This window comes from Agaricus bisporus, assembly GCF_000300575.1.
Source record: "Agaricus bisporus var. bisporus H97 unplaced genomic scaffold AGABI2scaffold_16, whole genome shotgun sequence".
In the NCBI taxonomy this organism is placed as follows: domain Eukaryota; kingdom Fungi; phylum Basidiomycota; class Agaricomycetes; order Agaricales; family Agaricaceae; genus Agaricus; species Agaricus bisporus.
Window position 1 is genome coordinate 47,808 of NW_006267351.1, and position 21,718 is coordinate 69,525.

Genomic DNA, 21,718 nt, shown 5'->3' on the forward strand with positions numbered 1-21,718 from the left:
TTTCATCCCGCAGAGTTGCCCAGTCAGCCGGAGCGTCATTGTTCATAGCAAGTTTCGAGTTGTTAGTCCAAGGGTATACATTCCGGTAAACGATGTCCTATCTTATATTCTTGCTCGTCACCATGCATGTTGCAGTTGACCAACTTGAAACTCGAAGATTGTTGAGTGATTGATATATGATGTATATAGAAACCGGAACTAAGGGCCTGTTCGGACGTCACGGTTTCGAACCCGCAATGTCGCGATTTCACACGGACTTGAGATGGCTAATGCATGATGGCTAAAACTGTGTACCTCACGATTTCAACAAGTCATCATACGACCGCTTTCCGAGCGAAAGCCAAGTGGGACAGTGATTTGAGCAAGTGGATTATTTGAACATGTTGTAAGGACAATCAACGAACTTGATTGCGACACGATGAACCCCTACGAGGTATGTAGTGACAGCGGTTTTGGGATCGTTGGAACATCACCGAACGCTCAACGTTTCAAACGCGCACAATTTTGAAACCATGGGAACAAAATTTGGCGGGGGGCGGGTTCCGAGTCAAAACCGTATCGTCCGAACAGGCCCTAACTGGGAAATCGACCGAAGCGTATCGCATTTGTAGCATCGCCTCCATGTGAAAGTCAACTTCTCGTTGAGTTGCCCGCTCCGAGACAGCACAAAGGCTTCATAAACAGGGCACGTAGTAATAGTACGGTGCCACGTACTATGCCGCCCCGCATATAATGCATTCGACTTGGTTGGGTCCTGAGTCGTTCTCGTTCATTTTGATGCTGTCCACACATTAGTGTGTTTCACTTTTAATCAAGGAAGTTTGCAGCACAGCCGCTCAGTGGAAACTCAGATGCTACTGCCGAACCTAAAGCTGGATGATCTTAGCCCTCTAAGTGTGCTGCGCTATACCGACTTGAGTACTTATGGGAGCACAAATAGGGAGCACCCACAAAGTGAGGACACCTCTTTACGAGGTGTTTGGTCCCGACTTCTCTTGAAGACACGGTTATGTCGCCATCAGGAATCCTTCCGCATACCTCTATATCTATGTCAGAGGAATCAAATAGGGCCAATTAGGAGTACCACCGCTCCTGCCTCATTGGATGGTATCCTTCCCTCGAGTACACCATTCACTTCCCTATCTTCATGGTCGAAAGACATTTTACCTGAAACGATTGAGCATACAGTAAAGGGTATACACCATATACCGTGACATACCAACTTTGCTATCAGCACGTTCGGCAGATGTAAAGGGAACACCTGCTAACTGCGCTCGGGCCCTTAGCCTCGCTTTCCTGAGACGATCTTGCCGTTCAAGCGTATCTTCCTTGATAAGCCACGCTTGACCTTGCCCATTTGTGAACTAGGCCAATAGGATTGCAAATCTGGAACTGTAGTGGCAGAGAATACCCAGGGTAGACATTGCCGACCAGCTTGAGTGAGAAATCAAGACGCGAAGACAGAGAAATGAGAAGGATGATGGATGAACGAGTAGGATAGTGGGATGAAAAAGCAACAGAGCTGACCTTGTTTTCCTGGAATTGGTAGATTTTATCAAGTTCCTTTTCAAGCAAGGCCTTGAAGTCATCCTCGTCCTTCTCAGTCTCAGTCCAGGTGCGGCCTGTCGTCCGGATCTGATTCAACGGTGACGGTGAATACTGGAATACAATTGACGAGTTATTATTAGACGCGTTGATCACGACACGTGACTTGTTCAATAAGTTAACTCTGTCTTGAATCTCGAAACCGTAGAACAATGTCCAGAGGTCTACGATCCCATCTGCTTGTACCATAATCTACGACCAACATGATACCAACGATACCGAGGCGCACGTCTGACGTCTTCAGGCTGGAAACGGATCTCCACGACACCAGGGTCTCTGAGCAAGATGGCCAAGGGAATTGTTTCAAGTGTGCAAGAGCTCGCAGACTTCATTGTGCACCGGGTGTAGCTGGAGTAGACCCCGTCTATTGAATGCTGCTGGATGTCACAGTGGGAGAAGAGAATGCCTCAAAAGCCGTTCTTATTACGCCGCAGCTTAGGCAGGAATGGGATCCTGCTGCGAGGATTCCAAAAACGAATTTTTACGCTTCGTTAGCAAGCAAAGTGAGTATTTCACGACTGTGATCCCTTTTCAGTGCTTAGGAGGTTCCTAGTCCACAAGACGCCGTAACGATTGCAAGACTCTTTCACGACGCAGATACCATCATCTGAACCTGCTTATCTTAACCCTTCACCTTTATATGTTTATTCACGTGAAAAATGTTTGCATGATCATTTTGCCGTCATGTATATTTCATTGCTTACGTTTAATATCTTGCAGTGTGCGGTGTTTGCATGGTGCAATCAAGAAGGAATTCGCTTGACTATATACGCATGGCATGCTTTCGGCAACATGACTTCAAGGCCATGCGGGCCTTCATATTATCCGGCTCCGCATGGCGTTAATTCATCCAGCTCCTTGGCCCAGCAGCTATCGACGACGGCGCTCAGTTTGTTAAATACGGTCATGGAACATGGAAATCATGTTGCAAAACTCTCTGGGTACGGGAATGGTGTAAAGATAGACCATATACGATATCAAATCGATAGAGAAGCTCTTGATTTGGAATATGTCATTCTCACAGAGGACGGGGAACATTCGTTGCCAATTAAACAAGAACAGGGAATGGAAGTTATTTCCCTGAGAGAGCGGCGGCGATTAATGCGTTCGATAGAATGTTTCTTGACATCGCTTGAAGGCTGGGAAGTTCAAATGACGACTAGAGAACCTTCGGACCACAGTCGGAGTTACGACAGCTTCGTAGGTGTCCGACTCAATGGTATACCCACGGTGGTCGTGGCAGTAGAGGAACGGGATCCGTAGTCGCCTTTTCATGTTGCCGACGATGCTACAAGTCTAGTACGGCTGGTCTCAGTGCCACCACATCAGTGGGAAGTATCAGTAGGGTGAACTTGATGTCATCCCCATTACACAACAAGAAGTTTATCTTGTCATACGACGGAATCGTACCTATATCTCGTGCTCAACGTGGTGAAGAAGTATGTGTTTAGTTTCCTTCTGATACACTTTTTTAATATGCATTATATTGTAGCCAGTGAAGGGCGCAGTGTTCCAATCACACAACCGGACTCGATTGATCCGATACTGTTTGTTTATCGTGCCAAAGCTACATTTGTTGGCGTCAATCTCTGGGATTCTCATGCCGCTGTTGTGACGTCCGGAGTAAGACGCAAACAGCATGAGAATGGTGTTTTATCGAAGCTGACAGAGTTGGGGCATATGCATTACAGGCGAAACCGGTCAGGTTAGTCAGGTGATATATATCTTCAAACATTCAATGCGCGTTTCTTACATATCCGTGGTGTGGTAGTGGACAAAAATCTGTTGTCCTTGAATCGGTATACAAATCTCTAATCGCAATGCGTGTCTTTTCCTTCTCGACCGGCGAAACTCATCTCGGTCCAAACATTCCCGCTCGTGAAGTCAGTATAATCTGCACTCGAGTTGATCTACAAGACTGGTCCATAGAAGCTTAATCACCCTCCTTACAACTTTATAAAAAGAGAAAACGCCCGGCTGCGAGTAGCGGTATTATCACTGCTGGAAACCTCACGGGCATAATCACAAGTAATCGGCGATCAGCGGCATTGGTGCCACGCAACCGATCCAAGTGGCCACTGGCCTCCACTGGCGCAGCCGGTCAGATGCCCTTAAATCTGCAAAAAGCGGCACAAGGACAGCCGAGCTGAAAAACAAACGGCGGTACAGGCACACCGAGAAACACGGGAATGATGAGCACAGCTTATTACCAAAAAGGGACGATAGCATGCACGATAAAGAAAGAACGTGTCCCTTTTTCGGACTCGTAACGTAACGCGTAAATCGACGGAGTTGCGTAGCGTATTATCCTCTAACCCTCAAAATTTCAAGTGACTACTGCGTGGGTGGGGTCGAGGAGCCCTCTCAGGACGACCAAATCGCGTTCCCTTGCGATCTCGCCGCCTGGAATTGAGGGTTCAGAGCTCTCGATCCTCCCACTCCCCAATCTACGGGTATTTTTTTCTTTTCTTGGAGGTCCTTCCCAGGAGTCTAGCCTCGGCGAGAAACCTCGGCGACTGAGATACTAAATTCAGGCCATTATTTGAGAGCAGGGTGGGTATGAAATGATTTGATGAAGACGGCGCGGAACGTGGACTTACAAATCTGCCGAACGTCCACGAATCCACCGGCCGTGGGGAAACATGCTATCAACGAATGTAGTCCCGCACTATGCGGTCCCAGCTTCAATTCACAAATTTGCCGAACGCCTCCGAATCCATCGGCTGTGGAAAAACGTGTTATCAACATTGTGCCGTACTGGTGCGGTCCTAACTCCAACTTACAAACTTGCCGAATGTCCACGAATCCACAAGCTGCCGAACGTCCACGAATCCATCTGCTGCTGTGGGGAGAACATGAACAACTCGTATATATATTCAGCAAGTTCCTTCAGATGTCGACTCAAGCTACTTTCACATCCAAAACATGCCGCAAACCTTCACTCACACCTTCGACAGCTCTCTTTTCAAGGGTACCGTCACCATAAATACAGGGTAGGCGTCCTTGAGTCATTCGTCTGGGTAACTCTTCTGAGATGCGTGCAGGTTATTCATTGGTGGCAAATGGGTAGACCCAGTTGACGGCGGAGACCCCGTTGAGTGAGTGCGAATGCCTTCGATCTACTTGGGTACTAACTTTTTTGACCGTCTCCAGTGTTGTCGATCCTTGTATGCGCAGTAACTCCTTCAAGTTTCTTTGCTGATCCATTGGCACAGGCACCGGCAAGGTCATTACGACCGTCGCTGGAGGAACATCAAAAGATGTCGATGTCGCTGTCGCCGCCGCTGAAAAGGTTCGTTTTTTTTTTACCACCTGATAAATCACAGTCAAGTAATTGTCCCAACAGGCCTACAAGACCTCATGGGGTTTGAAGGTTCCCGGGGCCGAGCGCGGAAGATTGTTAGGCAAATTGGCAGATCTAGTTGAACAACATAGTGACAAACTAGCGGCGCTGGAGGCCTTGAACGTCGGTCAGTATAGTATCTTGTCTGCTGGCTTGTCAACACTGATGCCTGTATATCAGGAAAACCCTTTCCCATGGCGCAGTTTATTGATATGTCGATGATAACAATACCGATATTGAGATATTATGCTGGTTGGGCAGACAAGATCCAAGGCAAAACAATCGAGGTGAGTTCATTTCGAGTTGGTTGAGTGTTCCGGGCTGACTTGGGACAGACGAACGAGAACAAGATGGCCTACACGCGGCATGAACCATACGGTGTTGTGGTACGCATCGCGTCTCTGGCACTGTGATTGGAAAATCACTAACCTCATTGTCTAATAGGGAGCAATCACGCCCTGGAATATCCCTCTCGTGAGCAATCTTTGAGGCTGAATATCTTTCAATGTCCCTGACATTTACAGGCCGCTGCAGTCTTGAAAATCGCGCCCCTGTTGGCCACTGGGAATGTCGCAGTCCTTAAGGTAGGCTTCCAATCAGTCACACGAACCGATACGCGAGTTTCTAATTGGAGCACATTTAGCCTTCCGAAATCGCTCCACTCACCGCGCTGTACTTCGCGGACCTCGTCAACCAGGCTGGCTTCCCTCCCGGTACAGTGAATATTGTCAACGGTTATGGTAAGAGTTTGTATGCGAGTTTACGGAAGATTTATTGACGACAGGGGCCAGGTAACACCGTCGGAGAGGCGATCTCAAGGCATCCATTGATCAGGGCCGTCGGATTCACAGGAAGCACACTGACAGGGCGCAGGATCCTCAAAGCCTCGGCCGAGTCAAATTTGAAGAAGGTCTCGCTGGAGCTTGGTGGGAAGAGTCCCGTCATCGTTTTCGATGATGCCGAACTGGATCAAGCTATCAAGTGGGCAAGCGGGGGAATTTTGTGCGTCTATTCTTTTGCAGAGGAAGGTCTACGCTAACACGGCCATCCGTTTGATAGCTCCAACATGGGTACGTAGAAAACATTTTGATGCATGGACCACGTTTTAACAATGAACAGGTCAGGTGTGTGTCGCAGGATCACGTATCTACGTGCAGGAGGGAATCTACGACAAGTTCATACAAGGGTTCAGGAAGTTAGCCGAGGGTTTGGCCGATGCAACGGGAACTCCATTTGAGCCGGGAACTCAGCATGGACCTCAAGTGTCGAATGCTCAATTCGAAGTGAGGCAGAAACGTGACAACACTGGCACAGCTGACTCATAGATATCATAGCGTGTTATGGGATACATCAATTCCGGGAAGAGTGAGGGTGCGAAGGTCCTCACTGGAGGCGAAAGACAAGGAGATACCGGCTTCTTTATTAAGCCAACGATCTTTACTGAGGCCAAGGCGGATATGAAAATCATGCAGGAGGAAATTTTTGGACCCGTTTGCTCTGTCGTCAAGTTCAAGACCGAAGAAGGTAAGCGTTTCATTTTTTGCCAGGGCTAGCGCTCGTAGTAATCTCCGTTCTTGGCAGAGGTTACTGAATGGGCAAACAACACAACGTATGGGCTCGGTGCCAATGTCATGACTCAGAATGTGGCGCGCGCTATCAGGATGGCGAATAGCCTTGAAGCCGGGTCTGTCTGGGTGAGTTTATGTCTAAGTCATGATTTCGAGACGAGATTTTTATGTCATTCAGATTAACTCTGGGGCGACTGCTGATATGGGTGTTCCTTTCGGTGGGTTTAAGCAGTCGGGTAATAGCAAGGAATTTGGCGAGTATGCTCTTGATGCGTGCGTAGCTTGTGCCATTTGCCATTTTTCGATTCTATCAAACTGATGTCATTCCTTTTCGTAGATACACCCAGGTTAAGGCTATCCATATTAATATTGGTCAGCGACTGTAAATATCTTTGGGTCTGCGATATTGTTAGATAATTAATGAATTTGATTATGCTGATTGTTTTGGCTCTTGTCTGTGGGAAACGTGTGAAAAGTTCACAAGTACTTCTATCGATTGGGATACCAGTCACTGTACAGAGTTGGACTCCTTTCCGGTCTACAATGACTCTACATCGTGCCCGCTAATCAAACCAGACCAATGGGCGTATATCAGATAGCTCCTCGGCACTTGACGCCTGGCGACCTTGACACCCTCTCCGAAGACTGACTGCAACCGGCATGGTCCGGTTGCCAATGGTTCGGTCCGGTTTTGCCTTGCTTTTAACCGCTGGGTTAAGAGACCGGACCGGATCGGACTTACAAAAAAAATTAATTCCAAAAAGCACAGCCGCCAAGCAGAAAGTCAGCTTGTATGGCTCGTAGCCACCTCAAAGCGGGATGATCTTAGCCATCTGAGCGTGCTGCGCTATACTGCATTGAGTACCAGTGGGTGAATTGGAGGCCGTAGATAAGTCAGATACATGTTTTTAGCAGGCTGTCTCGTGAATAGAGGTCGTATCCGCCTACTGCAATGGGTGGGGTCGTACATAGCGTTCTAACCTTGAGCTTGAGCTCGCATGGGCTGCGACTAGCGCGATTATGACCTGGGCACAACCTCACTTATATTCTTTTGACCTACGCGACAACTACGACAAGAACCAGACACGACTGGTTACAAGACAATCTATCCCCACGGATTGAGAATGCAGCGTTGATTAAGAACGTAACCACATTCGCTTCGAACATTTCTCAGAAGTATTCACGGCCCAGAAGTCTGAGTCTCTGATGATATCGACTGGCGGCTGAGGACTACGTTCATCAGCCTATGCCTGAAACTGCTCCTACCAGTACTGTACGCGAGTATCACAGCTCTCCTGATAACTTAGGTATGCTTCTTCAGCCACTCGTCCTCTAAAAGTTGCTTCGCCTTCTGTCGATTCTTCGGATCCCACTGCAGCATCTTGCTCACGAACTGCAGAAACAGTGCCTTATCTGAGCCTTGTAAATTTGTCTCCAGTTGTTCCAAAGAGACACGAGGCGGTACCTCGATACCGGCTTGGAATTCGCCTGAGAGAGTGATACACGTCAGGATCGATAGCATTATAAAGCAATAAGATAAGGAACTGACCTTGTTCAGAGAAAAACCTAGATCTCAGCGCACCTTGAGCTGCAAATCCTGGCGGTGGAGGACCCAATAGAGAGATGATTTCGGCCAAGTGGGCGCGACCGCGATAGGTACCATGTTCAGGATCAGTTCCGTAAAACAGGTGCCTGCCTTCAAAGAGGTCCCATATCTGGAAATTGCGTTCCGTCATCAATCGACAGACACCAAATTGAACATAGGGAGGAATTCAACCTTGCTTACCATGCAGCCAACATTCCAAATATCAATTTCATAACTCCAGGGGACTTTGAGAATGACTTCTGGTGATCGGTAGACGTCCGGCTGCGCGTCTTTTTTATGCTTTTCCTCGCCCCATGCGGCAGAGCCAAAGTCGCAGAGGACGGGTAGGCCGAATCTCGAGCCAGTCGGTATATCTAATTCGCGTGATAGATAGATGATCCTGCCATTGATTTCTTTGCGCGGCGTTGGGTTCTCGAGTTCTGCCTGTTCAAATTTCTCGAGGATGGCGGTATCCTCGATACCAAACATGATGTTACTCGCGCTGATGTCTGGGAAGCGAGGTATGAGTTTCTTGTTGGATTAGAGCAAAGGGGAAAAAAAGAGCCGATTCACCTGTGTGGATGACCCCGCATTGGCGGGCGTAATCGAGAGCGAGGAGAACTTGCTTTAGCGTGATGGCGAGAACGGGAGTAGGTAGTCGGCCTATGGGATTACGTGCCAAGAAGGTCTGCATACTATCCCATAGCGGCGGGTGCACGAGACACTGGTGAGCACCATCGGGGCCGGAAATGGTGAACGAGTTGAATAAGGCGCGGACAGCTTGTCGACCTGGGTGCGATGCTGGACCTTGATCTAGACGTTGGTAGGCTGACAACTCGTGCGATGGATCACATCCCAAGCTACCCGAGTGAATAAAGATCTTCAAGGCGACATGGCGGTGGCCCAACAAATCTCGTGCCATCCAAACAGTCGAAGTTGCGCCATATCCAAGTTTTCCGACAACCTGGTAGCGTGAAGCAAGTACGTTGCCGATGCGGACAGGGTAGTATCGTGTCGCGAGATAATCTGGTAAGTTCTCTTCTTCGATGAGCTGGCTTGCACGGATCCTCTCAAAACGCGCGTTCGAGAAATCTTTAGGGAGACAAGGCAAACGGCTTCCCCGGGCCACTGCCCTGGAAACCCGACGTTTCAGAGATGACCATGTCATTGGTAGTAGTGAAAACGCGTCAAAGCAGAGAGGTCAAATGAAGGGGTTTGTCGACAAGATGAATTTGAACTTAAATAACGGTGTGAACCATGGAACCTAGAGGTATTAGAGAGGATCAAATGACCATGACTGAATGGCGAAAAGGTTGTGGCGAACGACAAAAGAATCTCTTGAAACCGACCCTGAACAATTACAATCATGTGACGGCAGATGCGACTAACCTTGAGTCAGGATATCCTAGGATATCCCTATCGACGGGATAACGAATTCTGTTACAAAATTTCATTCAGACGCTCTGAGTCACCGATTGCTCAACTGCCCAACTATGTTTGACGAACTTGTCATTCTCGTATCTTTGATACAAGAAATACGATCTAATTACATCGAAAACAGTTCCTTCGATATTTTGTATGAATTTTATCATGACGATTGCCCTCAACTTTTTTTTTTGAACATAAAATGTACTTCGGGTGTAGTAACTGCTCTCTCCAGTGCTCTGAATCATCGCAAGCTAATATCTCTTTTTTTGATACTGTTATCACTCCATGCGCCCGAACTTCCAACCCTGTTAACATTTTATGCGGCAATAGCCAACCTAAATAGATCCCCAGGGATCTGAGATCTTTTGGGACCGATGAAATGCTCGTAGTGATGTAGGAGGAGAGTCGAGGAAGGCCAAAGGTGTCGAGCTCTGAGTAACAATTGACAAGTCGGCAGAATGCCTCGGGTAAAATTCACGATACCTACATGTATATTCCAGGGGCATCTAAGGAAAACTTTAGAAGTCCGAGGTGTTCTACGTGTATTTGGTTATTTAAAAGAAACTACTAGACCAATCAATTTGACCAAAGGCGATATGAAGGATATTGGACGGGAGAAGTGTCGGGCACTCAAAAACAAGTGGCGCGTATACTTCAATTTTTACCTGACGTAGCCAAAGCCACGTCTTGGTCCTAACGTTCCACTAGGGTTGTGGTCACTTTCGACCTTCAGGCTTGCATTTACGGCAGCAGAAAAACAAGAAGTTGAGGATAATTTCTTGGGGATATCAGTCGGCATCGCCTTTTGATGGGGCTATGAGTTGCTGTGGTGAAGAAGTACTAATTAAACCGTCATATGATGATCATTGATCATAGGTATGCCACTGCAACGTGGCCAGGTCGTGGCTGTCCGTGTATATCGCAACTGGTGGGCTCACAGTCACACTAGCTTGCTATTTCTTCGAGGTTGGAGAGACTTGGATTGCTAGCAAGCATGCGAGTCAAATTGTATGACTGGAAATTGTTATGAAAGTTGGAGCTGCGAAATGTTTGGGTTGGTTGCGGCGCAGCAACAAGACGATTCCTGTAATCATGAAGCTCATAAATCGGAGTTTTGAACCGAGTAGAGTGGGAAATCAAGCTGCGCCCCTGAATGGGAGGCGTGGGGAGTGCCTGGGACTAGCGCTTGTTGTTGCCTGAGTCAGTTGGAGTGTGGCTGAGTGCGTCTTTGCCTGGTCCACATCAGTCACTCACTCGGGACCGCAGCCGGAAGATATATTCTCTCCTTCTACCATAACTGACAAGCTGATTCTACTTCCAATTCACCCTCATGGACACTCTCAAGTCCCTCATCCAGCCTCTCGTCGGCGGCGGCGGCGGTTCTTCGGTCGTTGATGGAATGAAGCTCGTCGTCCTCGGCGGAACCGTCGAGACAGCACGACGAGTGTCCAGCTCAGCCTGGTGCGCCCATTCATTCTCACCTTTAGCTCGCTACTCACTCTACCCCTAGGTCTCATTTCGTCAACTGTATGTCGCCACTTGCGCGTCGTTACTAGCGCTCTAACTCCCTCCACAGCATTCTTCCTCACCGCCCATTTCAGCGAAGAGGACTATCCTTTTGATTGGCTCATGCTGTGGCTCTCACGTAGGCCTGAATGGCAACGCTCTCGTGAATTCGAGACAACAACGAGGTCATCTGGCCCAGGCGGGGCGACGTCCTCTGGTTTCGACGATTGGGACGAGGAGGAACGGGATTATGACAATAGCGAGTATGATGGCGAGGGTCGACCAAAGACTCGGGTAGTCTTTCAGCCCACCTTTGACACTACACATACCATCTTCTATCGAGGTCACTGGCTGCGCGTCAGACGCTCGCGAAAGCCCGACGGGTGTGAACAACTGTCCATCAGGTGAGAACATTCTCGATTCATTCCGAACTCTCGGTAAACACAATTAATCTCTATTTCTGTAGCGTCGTCGCCCGATCAAATACCGTCCTCAAGCAACTTGTACTCCAGGCCAAACGCGAATACGAAGCGGAGGCTATACATCGTATCCAAATCTATTTTGCAGACTCTCATGGTTCCTGGCGGTGGACTGACTCGAGACATAAACGTCCTATGGGGAGTATTGTATTGAATCCGGGTGTGAAAGAGATGTTGCTCGAAGACACCAAAGACTTCCTCCGTTCTGAAAAGGTGTGTTCCCCTATTGATGGCGCCGGGCTCTTTGGTCTTGTCACGTAACATCACAGGGCCGCATCATGTGGTCCCTTGTCCTCTCTGATCGCTTTTGACTCATTATTTCTCATTTACAGTGGTACGCTGATCGTGGTATTCCATTCCGACGCGGCTACCTCCTTCATGGTGTCCCGGGTTCTGGCAAGTCTTCACTCATCCATGCACTAGCTGGTGCTCTTCAACTCGATATCTACGTTGTTTCCCTCTCCGCATCATGGATATCTGATTCCACTCTTACAACATTGATGGGTCGTGTACCCGCTCGTTGTGTCCTTCTCCTAGAAGATCTTGACGCTGCCTTCACCCGCAGTACAAATCGTGATGATTTCCTCAAAGACGACAAAGACAAGGAAAAGAAGGACGGTGATAATGCTGACAAACCAGCCGGCCCTCACGTTCGTAGACGCCGGGATAACCTAAGCGATGTCAATACCCTCAGTCTCAGTGGTCTTCTTAACGCTCTCGATGGCGTAGCCGCTGCAGAAGGTCGTTTACTTTTCGCAACAACCAATCACCTCGAAAAGCTCGATCCGGCGTTATCCAGACCGGGAAGAATGGATGTGTGGATTGAGTTCCGTAATGCGACTAAATGGCAAGCCGAAGCGCTTTTCAGGAATTTCTTCCCTTGTGCTGAAGATGAGCCCCCTGCGAATTTTGATGATGCTGAGCTTGAAGGTTTGGATGTGAAAGTTGAGGTAGAAGATGGCCGATCGATGGCATCCAAATCGCCACATTCTCGATCATCATCGAGTTCTATATCGAGGCCCGCATCGTGTATGGGTGCTAACGCCCCAACGTTCTCGCTTCCATCCCCAACATCTCCACCATCACCTTCGAGTTTGACTTCGGGGGTGTCCTCGATATGGTCATTAGCATCAGGCGCAACATCCCGATTAAAATCTCCCTTTGGTAATCCTGAATCCGAAATAGCATCACCTACACCCACAACGCCAACAACGTCCAAATTAAGCAATAACAACGATTCAGCGAAACTTCTCGACGAATGTGGACAATTCGGCGCTTCAAATACGGCTTACCGACCACCACCTCCGGAGGAAAATGTCTTGAATAGTAGACATACTGCGCTACCTTTAGATAAGAATAGGTTGAATGAGTTGGCGAAAAAGTTTGCGGATGGGATTCCGGAGGAAGAGTTTTCGGTTGCTGATTTACAAGGATGTGAGTGTCGAGTGTGGTGTTTTTCTAGTTTTGTTATATTGATGTTCTTTGGGATTATAGATTTATTGAAGAATAAGGCGCATCCTGCGCTTGCTGCGGATGGTGTACTTGAATGGGTAGAGAGAGAACGTAAGATGAAGGAGAGGCTGCTGAAGGAAAAGGCGGCTCGTGAACAGAGAGATAAGACTTTGGTAAGTCATTCATTAACAACATCGTTTGTCGTGAATTCATGTTTACGTTTTGCGTCTTAGCGCGAGAAACGGCGTAGAGCTGCTTTGGAAAAGGCTCAAGAAGACAAAGAGTTAAAGAAGCGGGAAGCGGAACTTGAGAAAGTTAAGCAACGGCTTGCGGAGAAGGAGAAGGATGAGGAGCTGGAGAGGATGAGGCAGCAACTGAAAGAGAAAGAGGCAGAAGATCTTAAAAGGAAGGCTGAGCTGGAGACGAAAGGAGATACCACTAATACGACTCCAGAAGCGACAACGGAAGATACTGTGTTAGAGGAGGATGATTTGGATGAGGAGGAGTTGATTGAGGAGACGGTGGAGCCGAGGAAAGGGGTGTTTGCGAGGAGTATGCGGCCTGAGGAGAGTGATGTTGACGATGAGGTTGTACCACAGTCGTCTTCATCGGAATGGAGTGAAGCGTGACTAAACAATGGTACGGCTCGCAACCAGGATGGAACTGATCATTTACGAACACTTGACGATGACTTGACTCGACTCACCCCTACTCAAATCGTTTCCAACTCTATTGCTTCATCAACAATCATCAACTCAACAAACTCTCCTCCTTCGACATTGGAGTCTTGTGAGGCATCATCTGAGATGATGGCTTTGACGAGACGACATGAAGCTGGATTCGCATTGATCAATAATACAACTGCAATGACAAGGCATTTAAATACGACGACGACGACGATGACGATGACCACGATGATACCGATTCCTATCAGATTGTTTCCGGTTTTTCAATTGTATATTTTGCAAGTTTATGCTTTGGTACTTCAACTTGTTTCTTCTTCTTCTTCATAGTACTACTGCTTTTGTTCGTTTATTTGGTTTTGGATTTGGACTGATGTTTTTTTGTTTTGATTCTTCTCTGCCTGTTTTTTTTTTTTGGTGCCAATGTTTTGGTGTGTGATATAGTGCAATGGTTTTATACAATCTTTGTTTTTTTCCTTGAAGGGGAGGCGAGGTATCGCTCAATTAGCTGGCACTTGTGTTCTAGGATCATGTGCCGCAAAGATACTCAATAACGACGCATTCACAATTCCTGAGTGCACAGTCTACAGTTTCAGAGCGAGAGGGAGCCTGCCACGTTTAAACTCCGCCGAAATTTGACATCTTCGGATGTCAAATCTGTTCTCGAAGTATGTTAATGACTTGCCAAACAGCTGTGAGTCTTCGCGTAAAACAAACTCTTGTGTACTTTTTCACAAATCTACCAGGAAGGTTCGAAGACTGGGTTCAGCTTGCTACCGCCTGAGCTTGTTGTTGAAGTATTCAAACGATTACATTGGAGAGACCTACTGAAGGCGCGCCAAGTGAGTCTCTAACTCAGGTGTACGATTCTATATGTACGATTCTAATCCTGTAGACCTGTGCGCTCTTTTACAGTATTTCTAAATCTAGGGATATATGGGAGAACTTGATTCAAATTCACGCTGCTGCCACGCATGGCCCCCCGACAACGTTGGAAAAACCTATGCGTATGTATACCGCTGGCAAACTCGAAGAGCATTTCCTTCGTGGTGCGAAAAATGAGTCCGAGTGGCTGGACGAGGTTCGGTTTGAAGAAAGGAGTATTCCGTCTCCTCACAGGTTGAGGCATTGTCATCTCCTCCGAGGCGGACGGTGGTTCCTCTGCTCCGCCGTTGGAGGCGAGACGCTCTATTGTGACCTCGAATCGCCTGGATCTGGATTAGTTCCTTTGATCCCATATCCATTCCTATACCCATGCGACTCTATCACTTCAATGGCTATCGAAGAAGACAACGAGGCGGAAATTCTATGTTTTAAAATTGCTCTAGTCCATGTTTTGGAAGAAGATTGGTTATATAGATCGAGTGGCGAAACGGCGGTGACTGGAGACTCCCGGGTTGACGTGTGGTTTGGAAAGGTCGTTTTGGATGAAGATGGGACTGCTACGCATTTGCACGCTGAGAAGCTTGCCTCCGTTCCCTTGCCTGTTTACCTTGGTAAACCAATATTGGGTGCATCTTTGCGCGGCTCCCTGGTTGCTTTTACTGTTGAATGGAAATCTCTGGATGGATTTGGTATGCAATGCGACGCGATCATTTTAGACTGGAAAGCGCCGCCAAGGAATAAACATCAGCCCTGTATCCGTAAGACTGTCCATTATTCTTCTTCCTGGGCTCAACCTGGCGTCAAGGTAAGCTCGTTCGGTTATTTTATCAACTCTTATTCAAACACAGTTCTGTTAGATGGATGTGATACTCCTCCCTGAAGGTCATCTCCTTACCGCATTGCAAGACCTGATCCGCATTTATGACCACTCCTTCGTTCCGTGGGCCTCAGAAAGGCGGCACTGGCGTGAGGCACTTTCGCTATCTGAGCAATGTCCATACACTATCAATATACCCAAATCCTTTGGCACCGTTCCTCGAGATTTCTCGCCCTTATTTCCCCTCTCTTCAGATCGATATCGCGTAGTGTTCAATAGCTTGCGTGGGATAAGGGGTTTGAAGTTGCAATATAGAGACGGGAGTGTATCCAAAGCCACTTTGGTTGACCTTTTGGAGTGGCCCAAAGCGATGGATGTATTCATCGAGGATCGCCAGTCCCACTTCTCATATAACTATGGCGTAACTCTTGGCAGCTATGACTCTCTTTTCCGTTCTCATTTTACTTGGCCAGATGAGGAGGGATCATCACCAAGCAGGCTCTCAGTCATGGCCGGAAACCTGAGTCAGCTTCCTGATGTCATGAACATGGATGTTAGTACAGGGAGAGTGTTATGGGTATCAAACCGCGGTGAACTGAAAGAGGCTTCGTTCACAGCGCCGTCGTAATATAATGAAAGCAGTGTCTTCTGTAATCCAACATTTGCCCCTAGCTGTGGACGTACCGAAAAATGAGATAGGGCCGCGTCGCGGTGACTCCCCGAATGGTTGGCCGTAATCACAATTTCATGCCAATGTCCATTTAACGTATTCAGTTCCATCACACAGTCGTTGGGCACTCGCGGCAGGAGGTCGCTCATTGGCGACTCCGTAGCGATTCCTGAATGTATAGAAATGTATAGGGAGAGATTGACTTTGGAAAGCCAACTTTCAAATTCAGGGTTGACTCTAGACTTGAGATGGACTTGAGATGACCGGGACCTCTGTTTAAACTCCGACGAAATTTGGAAATTTGATTTCTGCTCACCCGGCCATACTTTAGCACTGCTATCCGGTCGAGATCGGATTTTCTCTCTAAAGGTGTCAACAATTTCCCAAATGGCCGTGAGTCTTTATGTGAAGATCTGCTAGACACCTCCTAACAGAAAAGCATATAACTTTCGAAGACTGGGCTCGTCTCTATGCCACCCGAAATTGTCGTTGAGATCTTCAAGCAGCTCCACTGGAAAGATCTACTGGCGGCGCGCCAGGTGAGTGTAGACCGGCTATACTTCTTTCTATTAACCATTCTAATCATGTAGACTTGCTCAGTCTTTTACACTATATCTAAATCGAGGGATATATGGGAGAACTTGATTCAAACTCACGCTGCTGCCACGCATGGGCCCCCAACAACGTTGGAAAAACCGATGTATATGTATAGTGCGTGCAAACTCGAAGAACATTTCCTTCGTGGCGCACGAAATGAGTCCAAATGGCTGGACAATATTCCGTTTGAAGAAAGGAGTATTCCGTCTCCTCACAAATTCCGGCATTGTCATCTCCTTCGAGGCGGACGGTGGTTCATCTGCTCCGCAACTGGAGGTGAGGTGCTCTATTGTGACCTCGAATCGCCTGGATTTGGATTAGTTCCCTTAATCCCATATCCCTTCCCATACCCATGCGACTCTATTACTTCAATGGCTATCGAAGAAGACAACGAGGCGGAAATTTTAAGTTTTAACATCGCTCTAGTCCATGTTTTGGAGGAAGATTGGTTATATAGATCGAGTGGCGAAACGGCTGTGACTGGAGACTCCCGGGTTGACGTGTGGTTTGGAAAGGTCGTTTTGGGTGAAGATGGGAATGGTACGCATTTGCACGCTGAGAAGCTTGCGTCCGTTCCCTTACCTGTTTATCTTGGTAAACCAATATTGGGTGCATCTTTACGCGGCTCCCTGCTTGCTTTTACTGTTGAATGGGAATCTCTGGATGGATTTGGCACGCAATGCGATGCGATCATATTAGACTGGAAAGCGCCGCCGAGGACTAAACATCAACTCTGTATCCGCAAAACTGTCCATTTTTCTATCACTTGGGCTTCTGGCGTCAAGGTACGCTTGTTCATTGGGTTTGTGTACTACCATTAAAACAGTTCTATTAGACGGAATTGATGCTCCTCCCCGGAGATCACTTGCTTACCGTAATTCGATCGATGATCCGCATTTATGACCACTCCTTGGTTCCATGGGCCTCAGAGCGGCGGCACTGGCGTGAGGCACTTTCGCTATCTGAGCAATGTGCGCACGTTATCAATATACTCCCACCCTTTGGCCCCGTTCCTCGCGATTTCTCGCCAATTTTCTCCCTCTCTGGAGATCGATATCGTGTAGTGTTCAATTGCTTTCGTGGGATAAGGGGTTTGACGTTGCAATATAAAGACGGGGGCTTATTCAAAGCCACTTTAGTTGACCTTTTGGAATGGCCCAGAACGATAGACGCATTCATCGAGGATCGCCAGTCCCACTTCTTGTATAACTATGGCGTAACTCTTGGCAGCTATGACTCTCTTTTTCGTTCTCATTTTACCTGGCCTGATGAGGAGGGATCATCGCCAAACAGGCTCTCAGCTATCACGGGAAACCTGAGTTGTCTTCCTGCTGTCATGAATATGGATGTCAATACGGGAAGAGTGTTATGGATATCAAACCGCGGCGAATTGAAAGAGGCTTCGTTCACAGCATGATGTAAACCGTCGTAATATAATAGAAGCAGTGTCTTCTGTAATCCAGCATTTGCCCCTAACTGTGGACGTACGGAAAAATGAGATAGGGCCGCGTCGTGGTGACTCCCCGAATGGTTGGCCGTAATCACGATTTCATGCCAATGTCCTTTTATGTAATGTCATAGATTTCCAGAAGTTCTGTGCAAATTATTCCAGTCAGTCACGCACTGGGAAGCAACAGTTTCATTTCAATTCATCCAAAAATCCATTAATTCTCTCTTTGTTATCCTAATGACTATCTAAGTCGCCCTATAAACATGACATTATCTCTATAGTAGAGTAGAATTCAAGGGTTCAATCTTTCAGAAAGTTGTATCACAGGCTCTATACCTTCGAAAGTTAAATTCTACTCTTTGGTTGTAAGGAAGGCTCTTCTCCTACACATGAAAAAGAACGGAGTACGATGCGGAGTGCAGAGAGCATATTCAGTTCCACCACACAATCGTTGGGCACTCGCGGCAGGAGGTCACTCATTGGTAGCGATTCCTGAATGTATAGAGAAAGATTGGCTTTGGGAAGTCGGCTTCAAAATTCAGGGTTGACTCTAGGCTTGCCAAGATGACCGGCGGGACCTCTGTTTAAACTCCGACGAAATTTGTTTACTCCTCGACCGCCAATACTTTCGCACTATCCGGGTTGGGGATTGGATTTTCTCCCTAAATATGTCAACAATTTCCCAAATGGCCGTGAGTCTTTATGTGAAGAACCGCTAGACACCTCCTCACAGATAAGCATACAACTTTCGAAGACTGGGCTTGTCTCTATGCCACCCGAAATTGTCGTTGAGATCTTCAAGCAGTTACATTGGAAAGATCTACTGGCGGCGCGCCAGGTGAGTGTAGACCGGCCATACTTCTTTCTATATACCATTCTAATCCTGTAGACCTGTACGCTCTTTCACAATATTTCTAAATCTAGGGATATATGGGAGAACCTGATTCAAATTCACGCTGCTGCCACACATAGGCTCCCGACAACGTTAGAAAAACCGATACTTATGTATACTGCTGGCAAACTCGAGGAACATTTCCTTCGTGGCGCACGAAATGAGTCCAAATGGCTGGACGATATTCCGTTTGAGGAACGGAGTATTCCGTCTCCTCACAAATTCCGACATTGTCATCTCCTTCGAGGCGGACGGTGGTTCCTCTGCTCCGCCACTGGAGGCGAGATGCTCTATAGTGACCTCGAATCGTCTGGATCTGGATTAGTTCCCTTAATCCCATATCCCTTCCCATACACATGCGACTCTATCACTTCAATGGCTATCGAAGAAGACAACGAGGCGGAAATCCTATGTTTTAAAATCGCTCTAGTCCATATTTTGGAGGAAGATTGGTCATACAGATCGAGTGGCGAAACGACGGTGACTGGAGACTCCCGGGTTGACGTGTGGTTTGGAAAGGTCGTTTTGGATGAAGATGGGACTGCTACGCATTTGCACGCTGAGAAGCTTGCCTCCGTTCCCTTGCCTGTTTATCTTGGTAGACCAATATTGGGTGCATCTTTGCACGGCTCCCTACTTGCTTTTACTGTTGAATGGGAATCTCTGGATGGATTTGGCACGCAATGCGACGCGATCATTTTAGACTGGAAAGCGCCACCAAGGACTAAAAATCAGCCCTGTATCCGTAAGACTGTCCATTATTCTATCACCTGGGCTCAACCTGCCGTCAAGGTAAGCTCGGTCATTTGATTTGTGAAGTACCAATCAAACACAGTTCTGTTAGACGGATGTAATACTTCTCCCCGGAGATCACTTGCTTACCGTAGTTCAATCGATGATTCGCATTTATGACCACTCCTTGGTTCCGTGGGCCTCAGAGCGACGGCACAAGCGTGAGGTACTTTCGCTTTCTGAGCAATGTGCACACGCTATCAATATACCCAAATCCTTTTGCGGCGTTCCTCGCGATTTCTCGCCTATATTTTCCCTCTCTGGAGATCGATATCGCGTGGTGTTCAATAGCTTGAGTGGGATAAGGGGTTTGACGTTGCAATATAGAGACGGGGGTGTATTCAAAGCCTCTTTAGTTGACCTTTTGGAGTGGCCCAGAACGATGGATGTATTCCTCGAGGATCGCCAGTCCCACTTCTCATATAACTATGGCGTAACTCTTGGCAGCTTTAACTCTCTTTTCCGTTCTCATTTTACCTGGCCAGATGAGGAGGGATCATCACCAAGCAGGCTGTCAGTCATGGTCGGAAACCTGAGTCGGCTTCCTGTTGTCATGAACATGGATGTCAGTATGGGGAGAGTGCTATGGATATCGAACCACGGTGGACTGAAAGAGGCTTCGTTCACAGCTTGATCTGGGCCACAGCTAGTACAAGCAATTGATTGTCGGATGTCACTTCAGGCCATGAATTATTCTCGACAGCACAGCCGGAATTGTACTCCCGGGTATAGCTACTGTATGTACTGGCCAGGGACTGAATGTCATTTCGGTCATTCCAGTCATCGGAACCATCGTTCATCAGGTCAGAATCTCGGCGGCTCTCGATTAATCTCAACAGCGGCCCTTGGGGTACCATAGCCTTAACACTCCTATATCTCTCGTCGAACAATCAAGGCGGTTTTCTGGCTGATCCTCGGGTGGAATGAACTAGAACGAGAAGCTTGATGCCATTGGTCTTCAGGCGTATTATGGTCGCATGATCGTGATCAGACAATATTCGATGTTCGCTTCCTTCGAAATACCTCGGCGAGTTGATCAAGGTACTGAGTTCAGAATCGGATCTAACAATGAGCTGTCGAGATGTTGGCAGATGATGTTTAACAGAGCCCCTTCTAGTGAGCTCGAGGATCAGGCTACAAGTAATGTGTCTCAGGCCAAGCGAGAGTCCACACATCACTTTATCGAAAAGGAAGACTCAAAGCACAGCCGAGCGGGGATACCCATCACAATTCTGTGATTGATTGATTTGTCTGATTAAACAGACGACCTTGACTTCACCTATCAAATGGGGAGTATCGTCCCTGAATCGTAAATTTCGTGTATCAAATGTTCGAAACGGAATGTGGATAGAAGCTTTGGGGGCAACCCGTACAATTGTATATATCATGATCTGATTGGGGTCCTTATGGGCGTTAGAACCTAGTAAATTACGCCCATGAAGGCTCATAAATCTTAGATTGATTAGTAGCGATACCTCGTTTGCTGAATGGGGCAAAATTTAGACTGGGTACACCCCGAAATAAATTGGCGGACTTGGGCCTCTCCCTGAATCCCTTAATCAGAGGAAATAAGTGACGCGAATGTTTCGGAGTAGATATTGTGAGCGGTGACCAATAGCCTGATAGCATGTGAAGAAGTTTATGTCAGTCGAAGCCTCCGAGCGTTCGTGAATTCCGCTTAGATTCCGTTCTGTGGGTGCTTCGGTTTGTGTCATGAAACTCTATTGACTGACGTTAACAAGAAGCTGATCCACGTTGCTTATTCTAACTGATACCTTTGGGAAAAGCACGCCGGCCCGAAGTCATTATACCAAGGCAGCGCGGCTATTGCCCAGCAAGTTTGCCCAGAAGGCGAAAGTACTCTTCGTATCAGGTGACGCTAATAACGTCAAGGGTGCATCTCTTCGTGCGGGGTAATCTATCATCTGATCATCCGTAGTTTGGGTGAGAATCATACGGCGATTAC

The 21,718-nt window shown here is 47.5% G+C and overlaps 6 protein-coding genes across 6 annotated transcripts; 4 read left to right on the forward strand and 2 right to left on the reverse strand.

Annotated features, from left to right (window-relative positions):
- Positions 1-1,762: 1,762 nt before the first annotated feature.
- On the reverse strand, positions 1,763-1,981 carry AGABI2DRAFT_196028 (hypothetical protein). The gene has a single exon (XM_006457138.1). It carries the CDS (start codon positions 1,935-1,937, stop codon positions 1,770-1,772), a length of 168 nt encoding a protein of 55 aa, XP_006457201.1. The 5' UTR covers positions 1,938-1,981; the 3' UTR covers positions 1,763-1,769.
- Positions 1,982-4,530: 2,549 nt separating this feature from the next.
- Positions 4,531-6,902, forward strand: AGABI2DRAFT_79306 (hypothetical protein; the record flags this gene model as incomplete). The annotated part of the gene is made up of 17 exons (XM_006457139.1): positions 4,531-4,598; positions 4,650-4,703; positions 4,759-4,772; positions 4,821-4,897; positions 4,952-5,075; positions 5,129-5,235; positions 5,284-5,334; positions 5,393-5,422; positions 5,473-5,532; positions 5,592-5,688; positions 5,740-5,950; positions 6,008-6,018; positions 6,068-6,231; positions 6,283-6,478; positions 6,530-6,642; positions 6,695-6,789; positions 6,854-6,902. 17 exons carry the CDS (start codon positions 4,531-4,533, stop codon positions 6,900-6,902), a joined length of 1,521 nt encoding a protein of 506 aa, XP_006457202.1.
- A 641-nt stretch (positions 6,903-7,543) lies between these two features.
- On the reverse strand, positions 7,544-9,417 carry AGABI2DRAFT_212529 (hypothetical protein). The gene is made up of 4 exons (XM_006457140.1): positions 8,675-9,417; positions 8,303-8,610; positions 8,066-8,231; positions 7,544-8,004 (listed from the first exon to the last, which is right to left on the reverse strand). Exons 1-4 carry the CDS (start codon positions 9,267-9,269, stop codon positions 7,820-7,822), a joined length of 1,254 nt encoding a protein of 417 aa, XP_006457203.1. The 5' UTR covers positions 9,270-9,417; the 3' UTR covers positions 7,544-7,819.
- Positions 9,418-10,756: 1,339 nt separating this feature from the next.
- On the forward strand, positions 10,757-14,087 carry AGABI2DRAFT_196029 (hypothetical protein). Its single transcript, XM_006457141.1, has 7 exons — positions 10,757-10,990; positions 11,040-11,056; positions 11,106-11,439; positions 11,502-11,727; positions 11,847-12,948; positions 13,009-13,139; positions 13,200-14,087. Exons 1-7 carry the CDS (start codon positions 10,860-10,862, stop codon positions 13,593-13,595), a joined length of 2,337 nt encoding a protein of 778 aa, XP_006457204.1. The 5' UTR covers positions 10,757-10,859; the 3' UTR covers positions 13,596-14,087.
- A 2,404-nt stretch (positions 14,088-16,491) lies between these two features.
- Positions 16,492-18,035, forward strand: AGABI2DRAFT_123075 (hypothetical protein; the record flags this gene model as incomplete). Its single annotated transcript, XM_006457142.1, has 3 exons — positions 16,492-16,560; positions 16,612-17,403; positions 17,454-18,035. 3 exons carry the CDS (start codon positions 16,492-16,494, stop codon positions 18,033-18,035), a joined length of 1,443 nt encoding a protein of 480 aa, XP_006457205.1.
- Positions 18,036-18,687: 652 nt separating this feature from the next.
- AGABI2DRAFT_196031 (hypothetical protein) lies at positions 18,688-19,922 on the forward strand (the record flags this gene model as incomplete). The annotated part of the gene is made up of 4 exons (XM_006457143.1): positions 18,688-18,760; positions 18,823-18,906; positions 18,958-19,752; positions 19,805-19,922. Coding segments are annotated over exons 1-4 (1,020 nt in total), but the record flags the coding sequence as incomplete, so codon positions are not given.
- Positions 19,923-21,718: the final 1,796 nt, after the last annotated feature.

What these genes read in the sequence shown, in the direction of transcription:
- AGABI2DRAFT_196028 (XM_006457138.1), bottom strand. Translation starts at nt 1,937, where the DNA reads ATGAAGTCTGCGAGCTCTTGCACACTTGAAACAATTCCCTTGGCCATC.
- AGABI2DRAFT_196029 (XM_006457141.1), top strand. Translation starts at nt 10,860, where the DNA reads ATGGACACTCTCAAGTCCCTCATCCAGCCTCTCGTCGGCGGCGGCGGC. An exon ending in TGTGAACAACTGTCCATCAG is followed by an intron (nt 11,440 to 11,501) that starts GTGAGAACATTC and finishes CTATTTCTGTAG; the next exon opens with CGTCGTCGCCCGATCAAATA. An exon ending in GGTTGCTGATTTACAAGGAT is followed by an intron (nt 12,949 to 13,008) that starts GTGAGTGTCGAG and finishes TTGGGATTATAG; the next exon opens with ATTTATTGAAGAATAAGGCG.
- AGABI2DRAFT_212529 (XM_006457140.1), bottom strand. Translation starts at nt 9,269, where the DNA reads ATGACATGGTCATCTCTGAAACGTCGGGTTTCCAGGGCAGTGGCCCGG. An exon ending in ATGCGGGGTCATCCACACAG is followed by an intron (nt 8,611 to 8,674) that starts GTGAATCGGCTC and finishes CTCGCTTCCCAG; the next exon opens with ACATCAGCGCGAGTAACATC. An exon ending in TAGGTTTTTCTCTGAACAAG is followed by an intron (nt 8,005 to 8,065) that starts GTCAGTTCCTTA and finishes TCACTCTCTCAG; the next exon opens with GCGAATTCCAAGCCGGTATC.